The sequence below is a fragment of the Gallinula chloropus genome (assembly GCF_964237585.1).
Source record: "Gallinula chloropus genome assembly, chromosome: 3".
Lineage (NCBI taxonomy): Eukaryota > Metazoa > Chordata > Aves > Gruiformes > Rallidae > Gallinula > Gallinula chloropus.
In genome coordinates this window covers 31,736,721-31,759,787 of record NC_140087.1, presented here as the reverse complement: position 1 = coordinate 31,759,787, position 23,067 = coordinate 31,736,721, and the positions used below count along the sequence as shown (strand labels likewise).

Here is a 23,067-nt window from a genome sequence, read left to right as displayed (position 1 = left end):
CCGCGCAGGGTGTCGAGCCAGGGGTGGGAAGGGCTGAACAAGCCCCGAGCTCCATCCAGGAGAGACACAGCCCTGGGGATTGCCCTTGGCCGCCGCTGAGCGCTGGTAAGTCCAAACTCATCTGCTGAGGACTTGTATTTGTTTTCATGTTAGCATTCAGTAAGCATGAGGCTCTGTTGGCTGCACAGGGGTTTGAACTGCAACTTCCAAGAAAAGATGCCGCGTTCCCTAAATCCCAAACTTCACGACAAGAGCTGGTGCTTAGGAAGCGACTGCCAAATCCGTTAATGCAAACACTCCTGGTGCATCAGGTGGAAACTGCACAAATGGGTCTCTGCTGGATGGTGAAGTAACACCCTGGGCTGGAGCGTCCCGGTCCCCAGCGTGAGCGCGGCGGTGGCGGCACTGCGAGGGGCAGGGTGGCACAGGCTCCCCTTGAGGCCTCGGCCAGTGTGGCCAGCGCCGCTGGGCCTCGGCTGCTCCGGTGCCCTGCTACTGCGGGGGATCCCGAATGCTGTGGGGAGGGCAAGGGCACCCTGCATCCAGTTTGGAGTGTCCCCACCTTGCAGAGCCTTCTGCACAAAGCCGACTGGAGCTGCTCTCTGGAGCCCAGACGCCTCTTATTTTCTGAGCAGAGGCATCTGCCTGCTGTTTTACCACCGAAGGGGAAGAACGTGTTCCTCATCTCATCGGCTTCTTCTACACTTGAGACTTAACTAAAGGTTTTGGTCCTTTTATAGAGGCAGAGGTTCACGGACACAGGAGAAAGGGGAGAAAACAACTGATCTAAATCAAATGTTTAGAGATACATCCCATTGATGAGGTAATCAGACTCTTCAGATGTAATGGGTCGAGCTTTTTTAAGCTTCTGTCTTACTAACCGCAGTCTGCAAGCAACCATAAGCAGCAGTAAAGCAGTGATGGCCAAGCCTAAGGCTAAGGGTAGCACAGCACCTACAACAAGGTTAAGAGAAATGACAATTTATAACGTACAGTGAGAAAACAGTAGAGAAAACCTGAAATTTTTCATTAAAAATAAAGCTAAGCTAAAACTTCGGTGCTAATGGTTGGAGCAGCTAATGTGGTGAAGCTGAACTATGGGATGATGCAAGTTAGAACAGCTGGGAATATGGAAGTACGTGATTCAGAGCTTGACTGTAGTACCTGATCTGTGGCACCCAGACGAAAACCTAACACAATTCAAAATGAATTTACCTTGGTCCATCTTACCTGTTTCTGGGACTGGACGACCACCTCCAAATGGGTTTCTCTTTGGCACAGATATGCCATTTCCATTTTTATCGTCTGTTCTTTTCCCTGAGGAACTGTTTTCTGCAGAAGATAAAAGAGAATGCTGCAGTTCAGTGACTGAGGAGGTCTTATCCACGGGACACTAGAATGAAATATGTGAAAGCACAGAACTTTAGGGGAAAAACCCCAAACAGTTGAAGAAGCTCTGACTCCCACTGCATAACCTGACTCTGAAATAATGTGAAACTAAAGCTAAAATGTAAATTGAGTTTTGTGTCACAAGCCATAACGCATCCCAACCAAACCCAAGCGGGTTCATTTTTCCACTGGAAAAAAGATGGGACAGAAAACTCTCTTTCACAAACTTCCACCATGGGGTATGGGCCACCCTGAGCCAGGACATTACCCAGGCAGTTACGGACAGGTGAAAATAAGGTTGTGCCACGTTACGTTGATCTCCACCCTCGGAACCTGGGAAGTGGGAAGCACATAGACTGGCTACACAGCTTCCCTTCATTTTCCCCTGTTCTCCTGATACATACAGACACAGAACTCATGTCCGTGCAAGATGTGACATTTCAAAGAGGGCAAGTCAGAGTCACTTGAGCTTTGTGTAGTACAGAAGGCAGAGCAGAAGACACAACACACTGCTCCCAGGAAGTGCTCCTCATGGGAGTGCTGGTGGCTGCTGTTTGGCTTCACAGGAGCAAAGGTAACTCCTTCCACCCGCCTGCTGAAGTCCCACCCCAAGAGCTAAGGAAATCCTATGTGTAAACTCTGCTGGCTTTAGGTACCAGAGTGGTGCAAAAGACATGGCCGTGCCCACAGAGTTGTGGGGAACAGAGTTAAACCCGAGTGGTGGCTGGTCACATGTGGTGTCCCTCGGGGCTCAGCGCTGGGCAAGTTCTCATCTGTATCTGGTCGGGGGATGGGGTGCACCCGCAGTAAGTCTGCAGAGGACACCAAGTTGTGTGGGAGTGCTGATCTGCTCGGGGGTGGGAAGGCTCTGCAGAGGGATCTGGGCAGGCTGGATTGATCGGCCAAGGTCAACTGTATGAGGTTCAACAAGGGCAAGTGTCAGGTCCTGCACTAGGGTCACAACAGCTCCCAGCAGCACTACAAGCTTGGGGCAGAGTGGCTGGTAAGATGCCCAGCTGGAGAGCTGCCCAGCAGAGAGAAGGACCTGGGGGTGTTGGTCAACAGCCAGCGGAACACCGCCCAGCAGTGTGCTTAGGTGGCCAAGAAGGCCAATGGCATCCTGGCTTGTGGCCAGCAGGACCAGGGAAGGGATTGTTCCCCTGTACTCACCCCAGTGAGGCTGCAGCTCAAGTGCTGTTTGGTTTTGGGCATCTCACTACAAGGACATGAAGGTGCTGCAATGGGTGCAGAGAAGGGCAATGATGCTGGGGAAGGGTCTGGCACACAGGTCTTATGAGGAGTGTCTGAGAGAACTGGGATTGTTTAGCCTGGAGAAGAGGAAGGTCAGGGGAGAGCTTATTGCTCTCTACAACTACCTGAAAGGAGGCTGTAGCCAGGTGGGTGTTGGTCTCTTCTCCTAAGTAATGAGCATGAGGAAATGCCCTCATATTGTGCCAGGGGAAGTTCAGACTGGGTATGATGAAAAACTTACCTCAGCAAAAGGGTTGTCAAGCACAGAACCAGGCTGCCCAGGGAAGCAGCTGAGTCACCATCCCTGGAGGTATTTAAGACATTTGGATGGGGTACTTAGGGACATGGTTTAGTGGTTGGACTTGGCATTGCTAGGTTAACAGTTAGACTTGATGATCTTAAAGGTCTTTCCAGCCTAAATGATTCTGTGATTCAAGAAGAACTAGAATGCAGTTGAGACCAAACCAGCTGTTGTTTTCTGCTGCTGTCCTCCCTAAATGAAATTAGATGAATATTTGTATTTTGGAAATACCCAAAAGAGATCGACTCTTCTTAGAGCTGCTCCAGCCTGTATGACGAGGCTAGACCTGAATGCCTGGTTCAGAACTTTGTTTCCCTGCCATTTGAGGGAAGGGAATACTGAAGTCAGTTACTTGTCAAGACGTGTGGCAAATATATACGGAGAGAAGTTTAGCACAAAAATAAAATTGGAAGGGTAGATTATTTTTTTTTACTCAGGTTTGTAGGATTTTGTTAAGAAGACTGGTGTCTGTTCTTACAGGACTGGGGGGGAGGGGGAGGGGGTGGCTAGCAGAACCAATACTGCTCAACGCCTTACCTGTTACCAGCTAGAAATCCAAGAGAGGTTTCCCCATGCAGGTTTAGGATTCTGACACCACCTATGTTACATGGGTTTCATTTTGTTTTCACTTTCTCTTAGTTTTCCAGCCCAAGCCTAGGAAATGGCAATTCACAGCCCTTCCCAGTTACTCTGAGTTAGAGATCTGGGTTATGGCTGATGCCTTTGCAGCAGAAACATGACTAAGGCTTGGGCACTGGGTCAAATGCTGTAATCCCAGCCCTGAAGAGTGCTGCACAGCAGCTGGCACAGACAGCCTGGGGAGAGGCAGGGACCTCATGCCAGGGGAATGCAAAGCTGCTAATGGTGATTTATACCCTGGAGCTGGCTACGCTGGGGAGCGCAAACCTTCAGGTCTCTTGTGAATTCAACCCTTCTGCATGACCATGTTTATTGCAGCTTAAAAACCAGCCCACTGCTCGCTCCAGAGAGTTGTCTCCAACTATGTTTTTGCTACATTCATTTCCAAGTGCAGGAGTGTCAGAATGTGCTGCTGGGCTCTAGAGTTTCCCTAGAAAAGGGCACCAGGGCACTTTGGAGGCAGCCATGCAGAAATGCCATGCTGGCCTTTGGAGGAGAAACAGTCTGGGTTACTTCACCATAGAGATATGTCTGCAAAGGGAAAGGACTCCTCTATTGACATTAAATGGCTCTGCCTGCATCCGCTCCCAACTATGGAAGAAAATGCTTGGCTTTCCAGCTTGGGCAAAGGTAAACCATGAGTCTGGCAGAAAACTCAATGCCCTGTGTGCCTGAGGGGGTTATCTCTAAATTGGACTTGGTGTTCCCCTGGAGTGACCCTGCTGTAGAGGGATCCCCCAGAAAGGCAGGAGTGCAGAATAAGATGCACCCATTGTCAACAATTACTTTAAAATGCTATCAAGCATTCAAACTATCCAGCATGGTGTCCAGCAGGCCCCTTAGCATGTGCCACGTGCTCTCTCTGGTAGGTAAATTACCCTTCATATCAACACCTTCTCTTCTCTGCCCTGCAGTCACTGGACCTGAGAGCATCACGCTTTCCTTCCTGGGCTCTATTTCCATGATGATCTTCAAATATGAGCTAAGAAGTAAGACAAAAGTAGCCTTGAATGGAGAGCTCCTGAGCGAAAAGCTGGAACCTGTGCTGCTGCTGTAAAGCCATATATATCCCTTAATACGTATCCCAAGCAGACACCTTTCCACCATGATGACATTAAAATCTGTAAAGCTTATTTTTGAAATTTATGTATAAAGTGTATCACCAGCCCAGATACTTGGAAAGGCAACTCCAGGCCCAGAAGCAACACTATTGCCTTGTTCCAACAAAGACCTTTGCAGCGTGACTCAGAGGCACGGGTCCGGCACTGCCTCAGAAGGCAGCCTGTCCCAGAAGAGGACTTCAGCCAGTGGAATTCCTGAGCTGTTGGGGTGGTTGGTATGATTTCTGCTCAGTGCTGCTCACCTCTCCTCAAAAGTGCATTTAGCAATTATTGCCCTGCTGAAAACTCTTCCAGGTGGGTTTCATGGAGCTGCTCCAGTGCTTCTGTGTCAGTGCGGTAATTAGTAGATTTGGTCTGTAACCCCCTTGAGATGACAGCGATGCAGAGAGACCTAATTAATGGATCTGGGTGGATTTTTTTGGAAATAGGTTAGTTGCCTGTCTCCTCAACTCAATAAAGACTGTGGTGCAGGACTTGAACCTCTCTGGGAATTGAAGGGTTGGACTCAATGATCTCTTGAGGCCCCTTCCATCCCCTACAATTCTGTGATTAATGTACATCATGGGACTCCTATGGAGTTCAAGCACCTGCATGAGAAGACAGCAACTCAGAGCGGATTTTGGCAGTTGCCCTTCACCAGGTACCTAGCACCTTTCCATGTCCCACTCTGGGCACTCTCTTTGGAGCTGATCCATAAGCCATTAAAAAAACTTGCTGAGCTGTTTGCTCCTTTTGCTTGGCTCAGAGTGTTGTGCTCCTGGGTCAGTAAGGACCAGTCCCTCTGCCCTACAAGGAAAGCCTTATGTAGCAGTGGACAGGAATTACATCTGACTGAGCCTTGTCAGAAGCATGGTATTAAACCCAAGACACGGTCACCTGGAGGTCTTGCCTGTTTAAAATGAAGATTACAGCAGCTTCTGGTACTACACTAATCACTGAAGCCCCATCACATCTTTTCAGTTTTAGAGGGTTTGTTGGGTTTTTTCTTTCATTGCCTGCTGTGGTGCAGAGGGCTGCCCTGAGTGCAAACCCAGTGCCAGGAAGTCACTGTGCAACAGGTTTTGACTGTGCAAAAGCAACAGGCATCTACAGGCACTTCCAATTATAACCCCTGATTACAGGCTGCCAAAGTTGGTGACCTCGATTCTGCTTTTACTTCTGGATTCGTGAGCCAAATGGTTTTTGAGACCTACTTAGACTTTCCACTGGAGCCTGGAACGCCCTGGAGCAACTCAGTGTTTAGTTTGGGTTGCCCTGTATCAGGTGGCACTTGGGGCTATGTGAGCGAGAAGGGTTTGGGCCAGGCTTCAGAATTTAAGGTCACTCCAATAAGGGGAACTGAGGTTATCCACGCTGCCAGAGAAGGGGGACACGTTTGAGAGAGGATTTCGCTATCAGTTCCTATGCATGCACTAAGGCAGTCAAATTCTTGAAGATGTTGTTTTCACTCCCTGTACAGATGAAGTACAAGCATCTGAAGAAAACTGAAGTGCCATCAGGGAAGTGCCCTTCCCAACGGTCAGCAGAAGAGGGCGCTGAGCACCGCGCTCTTGTAACAGGAAAATAAAGCTGTCTATAAGTAGCCGTGTCCTGGGGAGAAATAATTAGTCTAAACCTTGAAGAAATACAAGTGGGAGGTCTCATATTCCTTCTAGGCTCTGTGCACAGTTTTCCTTTCATGCATTTTCAATTTCAGATCATTTTAATTCACCAGTAGGAACCTTAAAGACACAACAATTCCACCTTCCAGTGCTTTTCCAAGGTAAGGGTTGGTGACTCTGCCTGCAACATCACCACAGGCTTGCAGCCACCATGGAGAATACTACTGGGGACCTGGGGTTGCTTGTTACCAAGGACCGAGCCTTCTCTGCAGTGATGAAAGATTTCTCCTGCCCTGGAGACACACTTCAGAAAAAAGAGCCCGTAACAATCATGATATTACTTTGGGGAAACAAAAACCCCGAATGACGTAATCGGCACCAGGAGAAAAACAATTACTCTCACCCACGTTGAACAGTGCTTTGTTATGGTCTCCTGAAGATATTCCCCTACAGATTTAAAGGGCCTTATACATGAGCTTACACAGCTGAGCTTGTGGCAGAATTCCTACTTAGCTCACTGTAGGTTTTGCTCCTTAAGACTGTTCTTTTCCTAGCATTCCTACATCTTAACTTTCTTTCTGCACCTGCTAAGAACCAGACTGGACAATTATAAAGCAATACTTACTTGTAAGTTAATTATTACAAGCTTCTTTTGTACTTTTTACATCTGCAAATTTTTACTCTTGGCCAGGCACTAGAAGACAATTTGAATAAGTTTAAGGTGCAAGACATTTTCCTTCTTTAAAGAGAACGATTTATTGGAGCCGATTCATGTCAGTTCTTACCTGGCACAAATCCACTGATTTGTTTCTTTGGTCCCTGAGAAAGCGAGTGGTTAGACGTGTCTGCATCTGCTGAGAGAAGCAGCTGATTCCTGGCAGTGGCTTTCAGGGTGTTTTCTGCAGAGTTGTTCTCATCTGTGTTTTCTGTCAGTCCTACGGTCCTTTGCTGGGTGGTGCCAAGAGCTGCGTGTGTCACCGTCTTCCGACCTGGGCTGACTGCGTTAACAGAAACTGAAGTGAGCGGTTTTGTGCAGAACTGGAGGGGGGCAGGAGTGTTCTGATGGAAGCCCCTTCGCTACGGGCCTTGAGGCAGGATAAACAGCATCCTCAGGCTCAGAGAGAGGATGAAATGCGAGTTCCTATGGCTACAGGGTGAGTCACCAACTGCCCCGGTGTCAGCTGTTAAGCCAGAGTTCACCACTGAAATCCAGCAACTGGAATATGGATGACAGAGTGGTTACCCATAGTGCCAATTCACCCTCTGATGATTGTCGCTCACTTGGCTGAGCATGCTGAAGGTGACTAAGGAAAGCAAACAGAGCAACACTAAACCAACTGGTTCTCCTGCGTGCTCACATTGCCAGTGTTCCAGGTCCTTTCAAGGCACAGAAATGCACTTGGAAGCACAACTCTGAGACACCCTCTCAGATCAGGCCCCAGGGTCCTTATTTCCACAATCATCATGCAAGTAAAGAACCCATCTTTTAAATGTTGGGAACGCTTGGGACAAAATCTGTCATTTGGGGACCTTTGAGAGTTTTGATAGGCTTGGAAGAAAAGGGGGTTAATTGCTGAGCACCTGCTGTACGCAGACATTAAACCCGGCCACGCACTACTTCCAGTTAAAGGCTCTATGGGGAGAACAAGCTGCTTGCTCACAGGGAGAGAGGCTGCAGCAGGGGGCATCGTTCCCCTCTGGGCATTCAGGCTGCGGCTGCTTTCCCAGTCTACTCACAGTTCTGACAGAAAGTTTCATCTGACCCATCAGGGCACTGCCTCACGCCGTCGCAAGCAAAGGTGATGTCGATGCAGCAGCCGTCATCGCAGATGAACTGGTAGCGAGAGCACACGCCCACGCAGGCTGTGGAGAGACCATTCCCGTGTTACCAAGAGAGAGCCCCAGCAGTAGATACTGAGTCAGTGACTAAGGTCTGCCACACCATAGGAAAAGCAAAAACCACACCAAGGACCACGAACAAGGCCAGAAGTTGAAGATAGGCCAGGCTCAGCTATATGGTGCTATATTGACACAGATGCTGGCATAGCTAACAGCTGCTGCTGGCACCCTCACCACTACACTGGCAATCTCTTCATTACAGGAATACTCAATCTGGAGGTTGTTACACCTTGTGCAGCACCCCTACAGTGCTCTGCCAGCCCAGGCTGAAAGGACATCTTCCCAGGCTTAAAAGACCTGGAACAGTCCTGAAAATAAATAAATGAAATCTCTATGGCTGTAACTGCATCTTTCCAACACAGAGTTCCTACTACAAACTCATTCTGGCTGAGAGAGTTTGGGTTGTTCATCCTGCAGAAGAGACGGCTATGGGGGGACCTTATAGCAGCCTTTCAGTATCTGAAAGGTGCCTATAAGGAAGCTGGGGATGAACTGGTTTACGAGGGCATGTAGCACTAGGACGAGGGGTAATGGTTTTAAACTAGAAAAGGGGAGATTTAGGTTGGATATTAGGAAAAAGTTCTTTGATATGAGGGTGGTAGAGCATGGGAACCGGTTGCCCAGAGGTCTGGGTTGATGTGAGGGCTCTGAGCAAATTGATCCAGTGAAGATGTCCCTGCTTATTGCAGGGAGGTCAGAGTAGATGACCTCTAAAGGTCCCTTCCAACTTCACACATTCTGTGTCTCTATTTCTGTCAGTGTGTTATTTTGCATGCACACATGTGGACTAAATGGGATCTTTTATGGCATGTTTTCTGTAACCTAATTAAAATCCTAAAAGAATGCTCATTATTTATTTACATCACCAATCCACTGACTCCTGTACAGCACATGCCAGAACAGGACTGAGCACTAGGTGTTACAAGTGACCTTCATCAGAAACAAGTGACTGCTGCCTGCTTTAATATTTAGATTCTCCTGAAAATGGTGAGTGTCCCTGGACATTCTGTTTTGCATTGTCAAAGCTTTCCTGAAACCCATTCTGACCTTGTAATTCTTAAGTGTTTCTATCCATGCTTTCATCTTCCCAACACCTTAGTCATTAATGGCTTTGTAAAGCACTATCCCATTCAGCATTTGGTTAATGTTGTAACAGCAGATCGCTTTACATGAGTGAGTCGCAGCCTTCGGCTGTTACCCTGCTATGCACCAAAACACTGAGCAATGCTCAGGAAGCTACAGCAGGAACACAGGTGCCTGTTTAAACCCCCTGAAGTCATCCTCAGAACATGCATCCCCGAGACGTCAGCACTAATAACGACACCGGTCTCGCACGCATGAGGCACCATGGAGTGGTTTCACTTCAGCAGCAGCACCTGAATGGCAAAAGCGCCTGGGGAACTAGAAGAAAAAAGGCAGCAAATCCTCAACCTGCTCCAGCCAAAAGATACTGCAGAAACCCTCAGTAGCAAATAAATAAACCAGCAAACCTCTGGCTGCTTTAGCTGAATTAAACATTCATGAATACAACTCCCTCATCCATTACTGGAATGCAGGCGTTATTAAACAGACTTGTAACTGGTTTTTTGTAGCAGCCATTCGTTGCCACTGGGGCTACCCTGTCATGTGGAGGCGCTGCAGTGGCACAGAGCAAAGTTTTCACCTGTTTAGCTTAACACACTGAGGACATACTTAACCTCTACTTTGTGCCAAAGCAGCAGATCTATATTAGCAACTTGCTAATAACAACACAATTAGAAGTTATTACTTTAAAGATCACAGCACTGTCAGCCACTGAAATCTAACTCGCATTCTGCCTTTTATGCCTTTACCTACTTCTTCAGCTCAGAGTTTAAAAATGATGGCTTGATTCCAGTTCCAGTTCCCCCAGTAGCATAAGGCTTCAATAAGATCATCACACAGAAAAACTTAAATGCATGAAAACAAGAAACCATCCCATCTTTTAGACTACACAGGCAGGCCAATGTTAGCATCAGTCTGTGCCTCACACTGAACTGCTTGCAATGGGCTCTCCCCTATAGCACAAGGCCTGTCATGCCACACACGCTGCCTGACCATGCAGCGGACTGTTACAGTGTCCCGATACAAGCCCTGCGTGCTTGTCAGCTATACAGGGATGAACGGTCAGCTATACAGGGATGAACGGTCAGCTATACAGGGATGAACACTTAAATGCTCCAGAATACCACTGTGCTAACAAACAAGGGACGCTTGCTTGCTTCCTCAATGTGAAACAGCCATTTAAAGCTGAAACTCATGTCATTATGTAATGAATAAGGGCAAAATAAGGGCCTTTGCTGCTTCTCACCCCACCCCACCAGTGAGGGTGCACAAGGAGTTGGGAGGGAACACAGCTGGGACAGCTGACCCCAACTGACCAGAGGGATATCCCATACCATATGATGTCATGCTCAGAATGTAAAGGTGGGGGAAGAAGGAAGGGCAAGGATGTTTGCAGTGATGGCATTTGTCTTCCCAAGTCACTGTTAGGTGTGACGGATCCCTGCTTTCCTGGGGATGGCTGAACACCTGCCTGCCTGCGGGCAGTGGGGAATCCATCCCTTGTCTTGCTTTGCTTGCATGGCCAGCTTTTACTTTACCTATTAAGCTGTCTTTATCTCAGCCCATGAGTTTTCTCACTTGTACCTTTTCAATTCTCTCCCCATCCTGCCCTGGGGGGAGTGAGCAAGTGGCTGCGTGGGGCTCGGTTGCTGGCTGGGGTTCAACCACAACACTCACCTACTGCAGAATGAACCATGGGAAGAACAGTCACGGAGACGTTGTCAGAGCTCCGCTGACCCGCGGTGTCTGTCACAGTCAGCTGGAAAACATACCCGCCCTCCTGGATGTGAGACAGTTTCAGTGTTCCTGGTTGTGGTACCTGATTAAAGAAATGCAGTGGAAAAAAAAATGTTGGTATAAAGGGTCTGTCCATAAACTTCTAAGAATAGGGGGCTCATTCCCATATGATGTTTTTCACACAGATTAAATGCTTCCTTTAAGTCTAGCAAGGCCATTCGAGCATATCAACATGTAACTTTCTGATCTTAGTGGTGTTTTTGCATCCATTTGTAAAAACAAATACACTAAATTTACATACTGGTTTTTGTGGTTCACCCAATTACCTGGAGCTGTGGGTCACAGCACTGGGGAATAAACAGAAATTTAACCCAGTTTTTCAGTAGCTAGAAACGTAATTTTAGAGGGCAGACAGTAAAATATTAGAATATTTTGCTCTCTCTCTAGTTGGCCTGTATTTACTATGTTTTTCTATTTGATTTATGATAAGGTGATTGGTAGCATTGCTTCCCTAATAAGACTGCCCAACTTTGTCCAGTATGACATGTGATGCTGTCACTCACAACCTTTACAAATGGCCAGCCTGAACTTTTCCATGCCCCACACTGAGTTTCCATGCCTTCCTCTGAACCTGAAATATGTTCACCTATAGTGAGTGACCTAAACGATAGGTTTAGGCAAGTCATGTGATATATATACGAACAATTTAAATTGGAGTAGATCGTGGAAAAAACAGTAAAAGAACAAAACAGGTGCCAAACTGGCATTGCCATTGCAACAGTCATTTAGAAATAAGTTTGTATAAAGTGAGTAAGGTATTTGTGTCAAACACTGAGCTGTTTTGAACCTCGTGACAATGACCAGCCACACAAAACTCCAGCAGTCCGAGAACTCAGTACCTCATACCCAGGTAACTATAAATAAGGTGCTGCAGGGTTTTTTGGACATTAGTGCATTTTTAGAAATGAAGGGCACAGGGCTATCTTTATAAGTAAGCGAAAGGTACATTAAAAGCCTCTGTGACTACTTAATATTAAAACCAACATTCAATGAAAACTTTGGTTTTGCTTATTTAAAGTTGGTTTCCATGCCTAAAAGAGAACAGGAATTTTCAGTAAACATGAGAATAGAGTCCTTGACCTAGCTTTATAGTGGGGGGACTGATAAATCATTTTTTTCTCATCTGCTAAGTCAATTTCCTAATTGAAATTTCTTTTTCTGTTTACGTGAATGCACTCAGTTATCTAACCTGTTGATTACCTCCTGATGGAGTATATGATGCCTTCAAATTTTATTCTTTATTCTCTTACAGTAATAAAGGTGCTCTAAAAACCAGCTCTTGTTGTTTCCTGTGACTGCTGGGAGAGAAAAGATGGTATTTAATGCTCAAGAGCTGTGAGTCCAACTCTCTTCTCACTGCAGAGCGAACCACCACTGACTTCTTTCTGAACACCCTGCCCCTCCTCCCAGCAACCTCCCTGCTTATCCCCATCCTGCCCTGATGAATGCCAGACTGTGCCTGCTTTCTTACAAACTCTGGCTCAAGCTAGACAGAAAATTTTGAGATAATGAGCAATTAAAAGAAAACCCCAAGAATTGCCCCCAAGTGTCACCAAGCTGAGCAGCTACAGCGTGTGGGTAGCAACCTGAGAAGCAAATTATCTAAGACCCAATAGAAAAAATACTCACAATAGAAAAGAAAAGCCCTTTCTGCTGGCTTCTTCCACAGTATGATAAGATCTCTATATAGCAGTCCCTCCCCCTCTTGTGCCTTCTATTTATCCTTTGGTACCTAAGTGCAATACAACAGCTGCCTTTTATCTTATTTAAACACAGTCCCATTCTTCCCGGTAGCTAGGGATTTATATACTGTTTTCTAAGAATAGATGGCACAAAATCCAGTCACTTCAGGATAGCAACTAAAAGCAGCACTAAAGACAGCAACTGAAGTCTGTACAAATAATTGCAGTTATTAATTCAACTCTAAAAATTAATTACCATGGACAACCATCAGGGTTCATTCCCATGGAAGAAAACACTGCCCATCTGAAAACACTGTGAAAAAGTGGAGAAGGACCTGGGGGTCGTGGTGGACGACAGCTTGGCCATGAGCCAGCAGTGTGCCCTGGTGGCTACGAGAGCCAGTGGGATCTTGGGGTGCATCAAGAGGAGTGTGGCCAGCAGGTCCAAGGAGGTGATTCTCCCCCTCTACTCTGCCCTGGCCAGGCCACACGTGGAGTATTGTGTCCAGTTCTGGGTTCCCTGGTATAAAAGAGACAGGAATCTCCTGGAGAGAGTCCAGAGAAGGGCTATGAAGATGATTAAGGGCCTGAAGCATCTCCCCTATGTGGAAAGGCTGAATGAATTGGGGCTGCTCAGCCTTGAGAAAGGAAGACTGAGAGGGTATCTGATTACTGTTTATAAATCTCTCAAGTGTGGGACACAGGTGGAAATGGCCAGCCCCTTTTCAGTGGTCTGTGGAGACAGGACAAGGGGCAATGGCTGCAAGTTGGAGCACAGGAAGTTCCACATCAATGTATTGAAAAACTTTTTCACAGTGAGGGTGACAGAGCCCTGGGACAGGCTGCCCAGCAGGGTTGTGGAGTCTCCTCCTCTGGACCCATTCAAGGGTCATTCTGACCCTCTGGACAGATTCAAGACCCATCTGGATGCCTACCTGTGCAACCTGTCCTAGGGAACCTGCTTTGGCACTGCTCCCAGTGCTGATCCTGTGCTGCTTGAACCCTTCTTATTCACTGGCAGCATCTCAGCAACAGCAAGGTCTACCGTCCCCATGATCTCCCTTTTAATGTGCCCCTCCTGCTCTAGGTGGAGTCCCTGCTGAGCACTGAATATTAAGGGCTGTGAACAGACTGTGAGCAGACTCTATGGGTTTGAGACATTTTTCCTTTCCTTTTCTGCTTCTCCTAGAGCATTCACAAAGAAGGGTAGGATGAAGAATCCCTCCTCTGATGATTAAGTTGAAAGCAAATTGCACAGGTAGGTAGAAATCGTACAGATGCAATAGCACAGTATCTCAAGACATAAGGTCGATGTCACAGTTCTTTGCAGCTTCTCCATAAGCATCAACAAAGACTGTTGGTGAAAATATCTTCCTGTTTTTTGACTGAATTACTAAGGTGCTTCTAACCTGGATCCCAGAAGCCAAAACCAAAGTGCAGTGAGTGCAAACATTGGCAAAAAAGAGAGCAGAGCTGAAATAGTGTATTGGCATCTACTTTTTTGCCACTGGCTGTCTCATGCCATCCTGGACAGAGATGAACTGTTTAAACCACCAGAAATAATCACTAGAACAAACTCCCTGGGGACACGGTACAGTCCCCATCAGTGGAGGTTTTCAAGATGTGATTAGACAAGTAAGATAATCTCATCTAAGCCCCTTGTAGCATGAAAGGTTGCCACCAGATGATCTTTTGAAGTCCTTTCCAACCTGAGCTGCTCTATATTTCTATGAAATAAATGCTCAAATTGTATAGTCATCCTCATTTTGGTGCGTGGTAGCCATATCCGTCTGAATACATTTAATGTTTTCAGCTCTACATTTAAAACACAACAGCATGCAAGCAACTGGAGATGGGGGAGATGGCACATGTACCTTCATTTCAACTGATGAGTCACCTTGCAGCAACACCCACTCGTACTGCACAATGCCATGGTCATCTGAACTTTCCCGGCCATCCAAAAGCACCCAGTCGACTGGTGACTGCAGCACAACATCGTGTCCCGCCTTGCACCGAGGAGGCTCGTCGTACTCTTCTTCTTAAGGAAAAAAGAGAAGCTTGGTTATTCACCAGGGGAAGCTGAATGATTATGTATATAAAACATAGGGGGGTTGTTTTTGATTAAGGGATTGATTCAGCACTGTGCAGCTTCCTGAAAGACAGGGCATCTTCATTAACTCACATTCTGCTAAGCGCGGCAGCACCTACTTGAATTTCAGTTCCCTGTTCCGTATCCAGTGAAGTCTTCAGGAAATAACTGCTGCATTAGAAGCACTTTGCATAGAAAACCTCTCTATGTACCTAGACATTTCACTAATACACCAGGACTGTTAGCACCAGTGTGGGGTTTTTTTTTAATCTGAACTCAGGAAAATTGATTTAAATAGGAATGAGGTACCTATTCAGATGGCAGCTACCACGCACCTTTTTAGCGCCCTGCATAACAATATGCCTTTAGTCTCTTTCCATAATGCATCATTACAGGAGTGAAAGGCTTAGCTAGCATAAGCTGGCATCCTGGTGAAGCAGCACACAGTAACACAATGATTAAAAATGATCAGAAATGACTGCCAATTGCAAATGCCTAACTGAAAGCATTCAAAGCTTGATTTTCAGACTATTTAGCATTTTTAACGTTTTGCTACATCCAAAGTACAATTCTCATCGATTAAAATTGTGAGTACTAAGTACTTCTGTCAATCAGGCCACAAGTTTTTCAGGCTAGACTAACAAACCCCATGGTATGTTAAATGATGTGACCTGTGAGAAGTGGCTTAAGCCATTTGCTTTCCAGTCTTCAGGCAGAGCAGGGAAGAGAGAGGAATAAAAATCTAGTTCCAAAAGCCAGCACTTGACTGCTTTAGCCACAAGACTGTATCTTTCCATAATTCCCTGCCCAGGCTTCATTCCTTCTGAGATGCCCAGCTCGCTGAAGTGCCAGGGTGCTTTCTGCTCTTTGACCTCTGCCAAGGACATCCTGTAAAGGATGCTCAGAGAAGTGTCTAGTGAACACAGGGCTGTAACCTCACTCACTGGGGGCCAAGCTACCAAAGGAAAGAAATGGTGCTTCCCATCAGTGTGGGGACTCTCTCATGCACGTGCTCCTCTCTGGTTTCAAGAACTTGCTCAAAGGCATGAAGCTCATTGGGGCAGTGGGTCAATTTTGTTACCACTGACTAAGCAGCAAACTTTTCCTTTCACATTTCTCTCGCTAAGTAAGGCATAGAGCATTTCAAGGCAAATGCCTTGAGCTAGGAAATCGTACAAATAACTGAAAATGGACTAATAATAGAAAGTATGAAATGGCTCTTGCTCATCCAGCTGGCACGGGGAGTTTTGCCTGATTTGTATACACTCAGTTCTCAAGACCAGCTATGTTTAAAATGCAACACTTGGGTGCAAAAATAAATACTCCTTGTTAATAAACACCACCACAAGGGTGCCAGGGAGACTCTTATTTGGTATGTAACAGAGTCCTTGCATGATTATTTACTTTACTGATCACTGTCAAAACCTGTGTGTGAAACAGCACAGCCCGTTCTTCCACTTCTACCTTGGAACGTGGTTCCACATCACCAGTCTGGCTTAAATGACCAGATCAACACCCTTCAGGGGCAGAGACAAACCCCACTTTCCCTGGGGCCTAAGCAATAAGGATGTTCTCTTCCCAGACTAACTTTACACTCCATCAGCGTGAGCTGCAATGGCAGGACCACTTCACGTTGGGGCAGGTCACAGCAATTCATGCCAGCTCTTTGCTAAAGGTGATTGAGGGACCACACGCAGGTCTCTGGTCCCAAAGGATGGAGGCACCATGCCTTTGCTTGTAAGCCACCAGAACACCTTCAGAAAGGTAAATCAGTGGCCATCAGCTCATCTTCTGCTCTAGGAAAAAACCTGGCCTGAGAGCAACATCTGGCATGGGAAAGACACCTTACTGAGCTAAAGAGTCTTTCTCCACAGCAAAGTTTTAAGCAATGGCATACATTATCCTTGGGGAGCAAAAGACTCCAGATCTGGGGAATACCTGCTTCCAAGAAGTCAGCATAAAAAAGCAGGAAGGCATACTCAGGAGCCCCTTACAACCACTACCCAAAGGAGTAAAAGACTGTAAGCCACAGGTTAGCAGAAAAATCAAGCTCAGAAAGCATCTTCCAACTTCTATTTCTAATTAATTATTAGATTGAAGGTAAATAAGCAATATGAAATACAGGTCAACACTCTGAGATGCTGGAGCTGGCTGCTTCCTAGAAAAGGGGCTGCAACCTTATATGCAACATTTTTTCCTAAGGGGGGGAAAACATGACAGGCTTGATTTATTCTGCTTCCTCCATCCTTTACACAGACTTGGCCTGTCAATAATGAAGCTGCCAGGTAGCTGTCTGAATGAAGGCTCTGTTATAAAAGGTTACTTCCCTGCCCATTCCTGAGCACTCTGGTGTCAGTTTACCTTCATGTTGAATCCTGCCACTGCTCACCACGAGTGAGCAGCACAGAAGGAAAGTCAGGCAGTCCTGGTGATGCACTCAAGCCTCTTTCTTTCTACATAAAAAAATATTAAAAATTTGCCTAACAAAGATAGCAACAATTAACTCTTCTTTCAGTATCAGCATATGGGGTTTCACTGTTAGCAACATACAAGTTGCCCAGAAGTAGCAAAGTTCATCCACAGCCAATCAGCTCTAACTGGGTGTGAGGTGAAGGACTTGGATTTACACTGGAATGTTCAGTCTCAAGAGTTCATCCCACCACTGACTGTTCTGGAAGTACAGAGATACACTTGATCATAACAAGACATACCTGTCATACTGAAAACATATCTGGTTAATGCTTATAAATATATGAAGTGTGGGAGAGAAAGGGAAATAGTCAGACTCTCTTCAGCTGTCTGTGGGGACAGGACAAGGGGCAATGGCCACAAATTAGAGCACAGGAAGTTCCGCACCAACATGGGGAAGAACTTCTTCACAGTGAGGGTGACAGAGCCCTGGGACAGGCTGCCCAAGGGGATTGTGGAGTCTCCTCTGGAGATATTCAAGACCCATCTGGACACCTACCTGTGTGACCTGTCCTAGGGAGCTGCTTTGGCAGGGGGGTTGGACTCGATCTCTGGAGGTCCCTTCCAACCCCTGCAATTCTGTGATTCTGTCATTAATTGCTCACAGAATTAAATAAGCAATTGGCTTTGCCTCACTGAAGATTCTTAGCATAAATGAAACCACAGGACCCTAGGGATCATTGTATACTAATGCTCAGAAATATTTTGGAATTCCATTGACGCCACATTATGGATAAATGTTGGTCTGGGATTATCAAAAAGAAAACAGCAGAAGATTCAGAAAAACAGTACTCTGCAAAAAGCCCCAAACCAAAACCAGAACAGGTAAAATGTGATCCCCTTGTGAAAGAAGATCTTGAAATGAAAAGCTCTTTTCTGAATTTTCCTGCTTACAGAAGGTATGCCCAGGAGGAAGACCTCCTGCAGCAGGTGGCTGAACTGCAGGAGGCAGTGAGAAGGCTGAGTAACACCAGGGAGGCTGCGAAGGAATAACACAGCTGGTTCCAAGCACAGTCTGCAGTAGACCCATGGCCAAACACCCAAAACCTCTCCACAACGGCACAAAGGGAAGAGAGGCAGGGACAATGCTGCAGAGGAATGGAAGCTTGTGACAGGCAAGGAACAGCAGGAGGAAGAGTCTGCGCCCTTGCAGAGCTGCTCCAGTGCTCTGCAGACTGAAGACGAAAGACCTGCCACATCAGGAGAGACACTGGAGCTGACCAAGGCACCCGTGTTTGCCCCCTGTGTAACAACCAGTGCCACTAAGAAACGGTGACAGGAGATCGTGGTAGGCAACCCTCTTCTGAGAGGTACAGAGGCACCCGTGTGCTGACCTGACACACTCTCTAGAGAGGTGTGCTGCCTACCAGGGGCTCAAATCAGAGGTGTCACCGAGAGGCTACCAAGCCCACTATTATCCACTGCTGGTGCTTCATGTGTGCTCCAGTGACACAGCCAGGAGCAGTCTGAGGAGCACTGAGGACTGCAAAGCCCTGGGAGTGGCATTAAGGGGCTCTGGAGTGCAGGTGGACTTTTCATCAATCCTCCTGGTCAAAGGGGTGAAAGGGGCCAGTCAAATCTGGCAAGTCAACAAATGGTTACAGGACAGGCAGGAATGCAGAGAAATTGAGCTGCCAAGAATCGGGTTAGCAATGCTATAGCCCTGATAGAATTAAATCGGGCCAGGGATATCAAGGGCAACAAGAGAAGCTTCTATAGGTGACAAAAGGAAGACTAGAGAAAGTGTAGAACATCTCCAGCAGGAACAGGAGTCCTGGTTACCCAGGGTATGGAGAAGGCTGAGGTACTCAATGACTTTTTTCCTCAGTCTCCCTTGGCAAGTGCTCTATCCACACCGCCCAAGCCTCACACAGCAAAGGCAGGGATCGGGAGAGTGAAGAACCACCCTCTGTATGAGATCAGGTTTGAGACCATCCAAGCAACCTGCAGGTACCAGGTCCATGGGACCTGATGAGATGCATCTGCAGGTCCTGAGGGAACTGACAAAGTTGCTAAGCCGCAATCCATCCCATTTGAGGAGTCGTGACAGTCCAGTGAAGTTCCCACTGACTGGGAAAGGGAAAACATAAACCCCATTTTTAAAATGGGAAGAAAGGAAGACCTGGAGAGCTCTGGGCCAGTCTCACCTCTGTGCCTGGCAGATTCTCTTGGAAACCATGCTAAGGCACATGGAAGATAAAGAGGTGACTGGTGACAGTTAATATGGCTTCATTAAGGACAGAGACCCCACCAGCTCTGAGGTCTCCAGTACAAGACAGGCATGGACCCGTGACAGCAAGTCCAGAGGAGGATCACAAAGATGATCAGAGGGCTGGAGCACCTCTCCTGTGAAGACAGGCTGAGAGAGTTGGGCTTGTTCAGCCTAAAGAAGAGAAGGCTCCAGGTAGACCTTACTGCAGCCTTCCAGTACCCAAAGGGGGCCTAACAGGAAAGCTGGAGAGGGACTGTTTACAAGGGCATGGAGTGACAGAAGGGAGAATGGCCTTAAGCTGAAGGAGGGGAGATTTAGACTAGTTGTTAGGAAGAAATTCTTCCCTGTGAGGGTGCTGAGGCCCTGGCACAGGCTGCCCAAAGAAGCTGTGGCTGCCCCTACCTGGCAGTGGTCATGGCAGGCTGGATGGGGCTTTGGCAGGGGCTTGGAACTAGGTGATCTCTGAGGTCCCTTCCAACCCAAACCAGTCTGTCGTTCTATGAAATTTCCTAAATTCAATAATGGGGTGACATAAGAGAAAAGAGATTGCCCAGATTAATTTTTCAATGCAATGCAAGACTGCAGTGGTAACATAACATCAGACAGCAAAATAATTCAATCTTAATTTTCTCTCTCCTGGTCTATGTCACGCCTGACAGATATTTGAATAAAAGTTCATTTTCCTCTGTGAGTCTCCTTGAGCTCCAGTGTAATTGCATTAAGAAGTCATAATCCCCTGTTTCCTATACCACCACCACCCACAAGACAGACTTTTAAATAAACCCAACAGGACACTGAGCAATTTGCAGATTAGAAATTGAAATTGCCTTGCAAGCCTGGTGCTGACAGGCATGAAAGCTGCCAAAAAGGCAAGGCATTCAAGAATTCCTGAATCCAAGAAATTCAAGATTTCTAATAGCTAGTGTATCATTTGAACAATAGTATTATTTATAATGTGCCATAACTGCATTCTACATTAGGCTCAGGTTTTAATGGACCTAAGGCAGTTCAAAGTGATGGACATTTGAAGATATTTTCAAAGGTTTTCAAAGAAGCCTAATTCTGTGTGACTTTGATGCAAAACCTAGTCTTAAGCCTTCTATCTCCCAAGTGCATATAGGGTTATAAAACATAATGAACCCAAAGTTGCTACATACATAGTACTGTGGATCAAATACTTCCCCCACTGCAAATGTCAAAATGATACTTTGCTTTTATCTGACATCTTAAGATCACCTTTAATGCCGTGAGTTCCTCCCTATAGCCCCCCAGTTTACTTTGCAAAAAACATATTTAGGCATTGTACCTCCTCTAAAATCTGAGTCCCTGTCCTCTTTAGGGAATGCCTGTCTGCATTCTCACAAAACAAGCAGGACTGGATGGAGGATCAAGCCTGAGGTGTCCCCTGCCAAGGAAGCAGGTGCTGCCCGGACACACTGCTTTCATTCACACCACTGATGGTCTTTCTTCACGTGGCACACAGCGACTAATTAACTTAAGTTGAGATATATCACTGAAGGAGATGCCATTTAGGATAGTACTGTCAACAGAAAGTAATGAAATTAAGACAAAATGAATTAAGATGCAACTGGGGGTCTGCGAGTAACTTCTCCGGACCAGATGCCAGGAAACGGGCTCTTGCTCTGGATTATGTTGTTCTTAAATATGCTTCAGGGCTGATTAAACCGCTGCTTTTGATGCATCCCAGAGGTGGTTACATGGGGGCTCCACGCTGCTCTCTGGACGGGTACGTGCCTGCTCTCAAACGGCAGCACCAGATTCTGGCGCAGCCAGCACCCGCCGCTCCCCAAGGGAACCCGATCCGCGCAGCCGGGACCGGCCTGGCCGACCCACCGCCGCTCCCAGCACCGCCCGCCCACCACGGTCCCGCACGAGGTTCCTGCAGGGCAGCGGTGCGAGGGACGGGCTTCCCCAAGCTCGCACACCCCGCAAAGCCCCCGCACCCTCGGGTATGGCGGAGCTGTGTCCCCCGGCCCGGGCGGGGAGCGCTCCTCGTCCTCGCTCCCCGCGGGCGGTTCCTCCCGACCCGAGCGCCCGGTACCGGGGAAACCGCACGGCCGGTTCCCCCTCCTCGCCAGCGGCCCCAGGGCGCGGGGCAGCAAATGGCGGCGGCGGCGCCGCGGCAAGGGGGCCCGGCAGGCGGCCCTGCCCGCCCCCAAGCCGGCTGCCGCCATTTCCCTCCCGCCGTGGGGCCGCCGCTCCCCGGGCCCGGCGCGACCCCGGCCGGCGCCTCCCTCCCCGCGCGAAGCCATCTTGAGCCGGGCCCCGCGCCCCAGCGCCCGCGGGGGCATTTACCTGGCGGCGCGGCGGGTGGCGGCGGGGCGAGGCCGTCGGGCCGTCGGCTGTAGGTGCTGTAGCCGCGGTGCGGGGCGAAGCGGCAGACGGAGCGGCCGCGGTGCGTACAGTTGAAGAGGTAGCAGCCCAGCTCCGCCGCCGCCCCCCGCGGCCGGCCGGGCCCCTGCACCACGGCCAGCGTGCAGCGCGGCTCGGCGCAGCAGGCGTCCAGGCACTGCCGCCAGCCCGCCACGGCGGCGGGGGCCTGCAAGAAGGTGGCGCCGGCCGCGATGGAGTCCTTAGTGCGGATGATGGAGTCGGGCCTGGCGGAAAAGCTGCTGCTGCCGCCGCACCGCTCCCCGCCGCCCGCCGCCGCTGCCGGTGGTCCCGGCTCCTCCTGCTGCAGCTGCCGGCGAAACTCCTCCAGCAACGACTCCACGCCCGAGATCTGCGAGCGCAGGTCGGTCAGCGGCGCCGCGCACCGCCCGCCCGGCAGCACGGCCCGGCCGCCCAGCGCCGCCAGCAGCACCAGCACCAGCGCCGCCATGGCCCCAGGCGGCGGCGCGCAGCCGGGAGCGGCTCCCCCCGCCGGCTCCCGCGAGCGCGGCGCGGGGAGGCGCCGGCGGCACGAGGCGGCGCGGCGGCGCTCAGCACCCGCCGCCGCGGACAGCTCCGCCGGGCGGGGCCGCCCCTCCCCGCCCCGGGCCGCCCCGCCCCGCCCGGCCCCGCTGCGGTGACGAAGCGGGTTTCTCCGAAGCGCCCCGCCTTGTGTCCTTGGCGGACGCGTGGTTTGTCAGTTGCGGGTGTTTGGAAGGGGCTCGCTACACGGAGGTGTCACCTAGCGGGACTCGGGGGTCAGCGGGACCGCGCTGGTGGGTGTGTGGGCACAAGGAGAGGGAGCAAGGCCCATAAGAGGCGTCGTGGCGGGTCCATCCCGGGTGTAGCCAGCCCAGTCATAACTAGCAGAGCGGTGACTGACTTGAGGCTGCAGCAAAAGATGCCCAGGTGAGACCCTACCTGCCCCGGGCGGTGGGGAGGGGCTGCTTGTGCCAGGGGCTGCGGTGAAGGTTAAGCGGGTTCTCGGCAAATGCTGCAAATTAGGGGTCATCAGACTTGCACCTGTTGTAACTTTTGTCGTAATTAGGGCCTCGCTGGTTCTGTGATGGGAGGTGACAGCAGTAAGGCCTCCCTGGAAACCAGCAGCCCTCAAACCAGCTGCCTTTTATTTCCTGTCTTGTG

General features: G+C 48.7%; 1 protein-coding gene across 1 annotated transcript; it reads right to left on the bottom strand.

Annotated features, from left to right (window-relative positions):
• Positions 1–239: 239 nt before the first annotated feature.
• LRP11 (LDL receptor related protein 11) lies at positions 240–22,375 on the bottom strand (the record flags this gene model as incomplete). Its single annotated transcript, XM_084261936.1, has 7 exons — positions 240–954; positions 1,231–1,332; positions 7,088–7,300; positions 8,040–8,165; positions 10,962–11,103; positions 14,638–14,801; positions 21,850–22,375. 7 exons carry the CDS (start codon positions 22,373–22,375, stop codon positions 800–802), a joined length of 1,428 nt encoding a protein of 475 aa, XP_084118062.1. The 3' UTR covers positions 240–799.
• Positions 22,376–23,067: the final 692 nt, after the last annotated feature.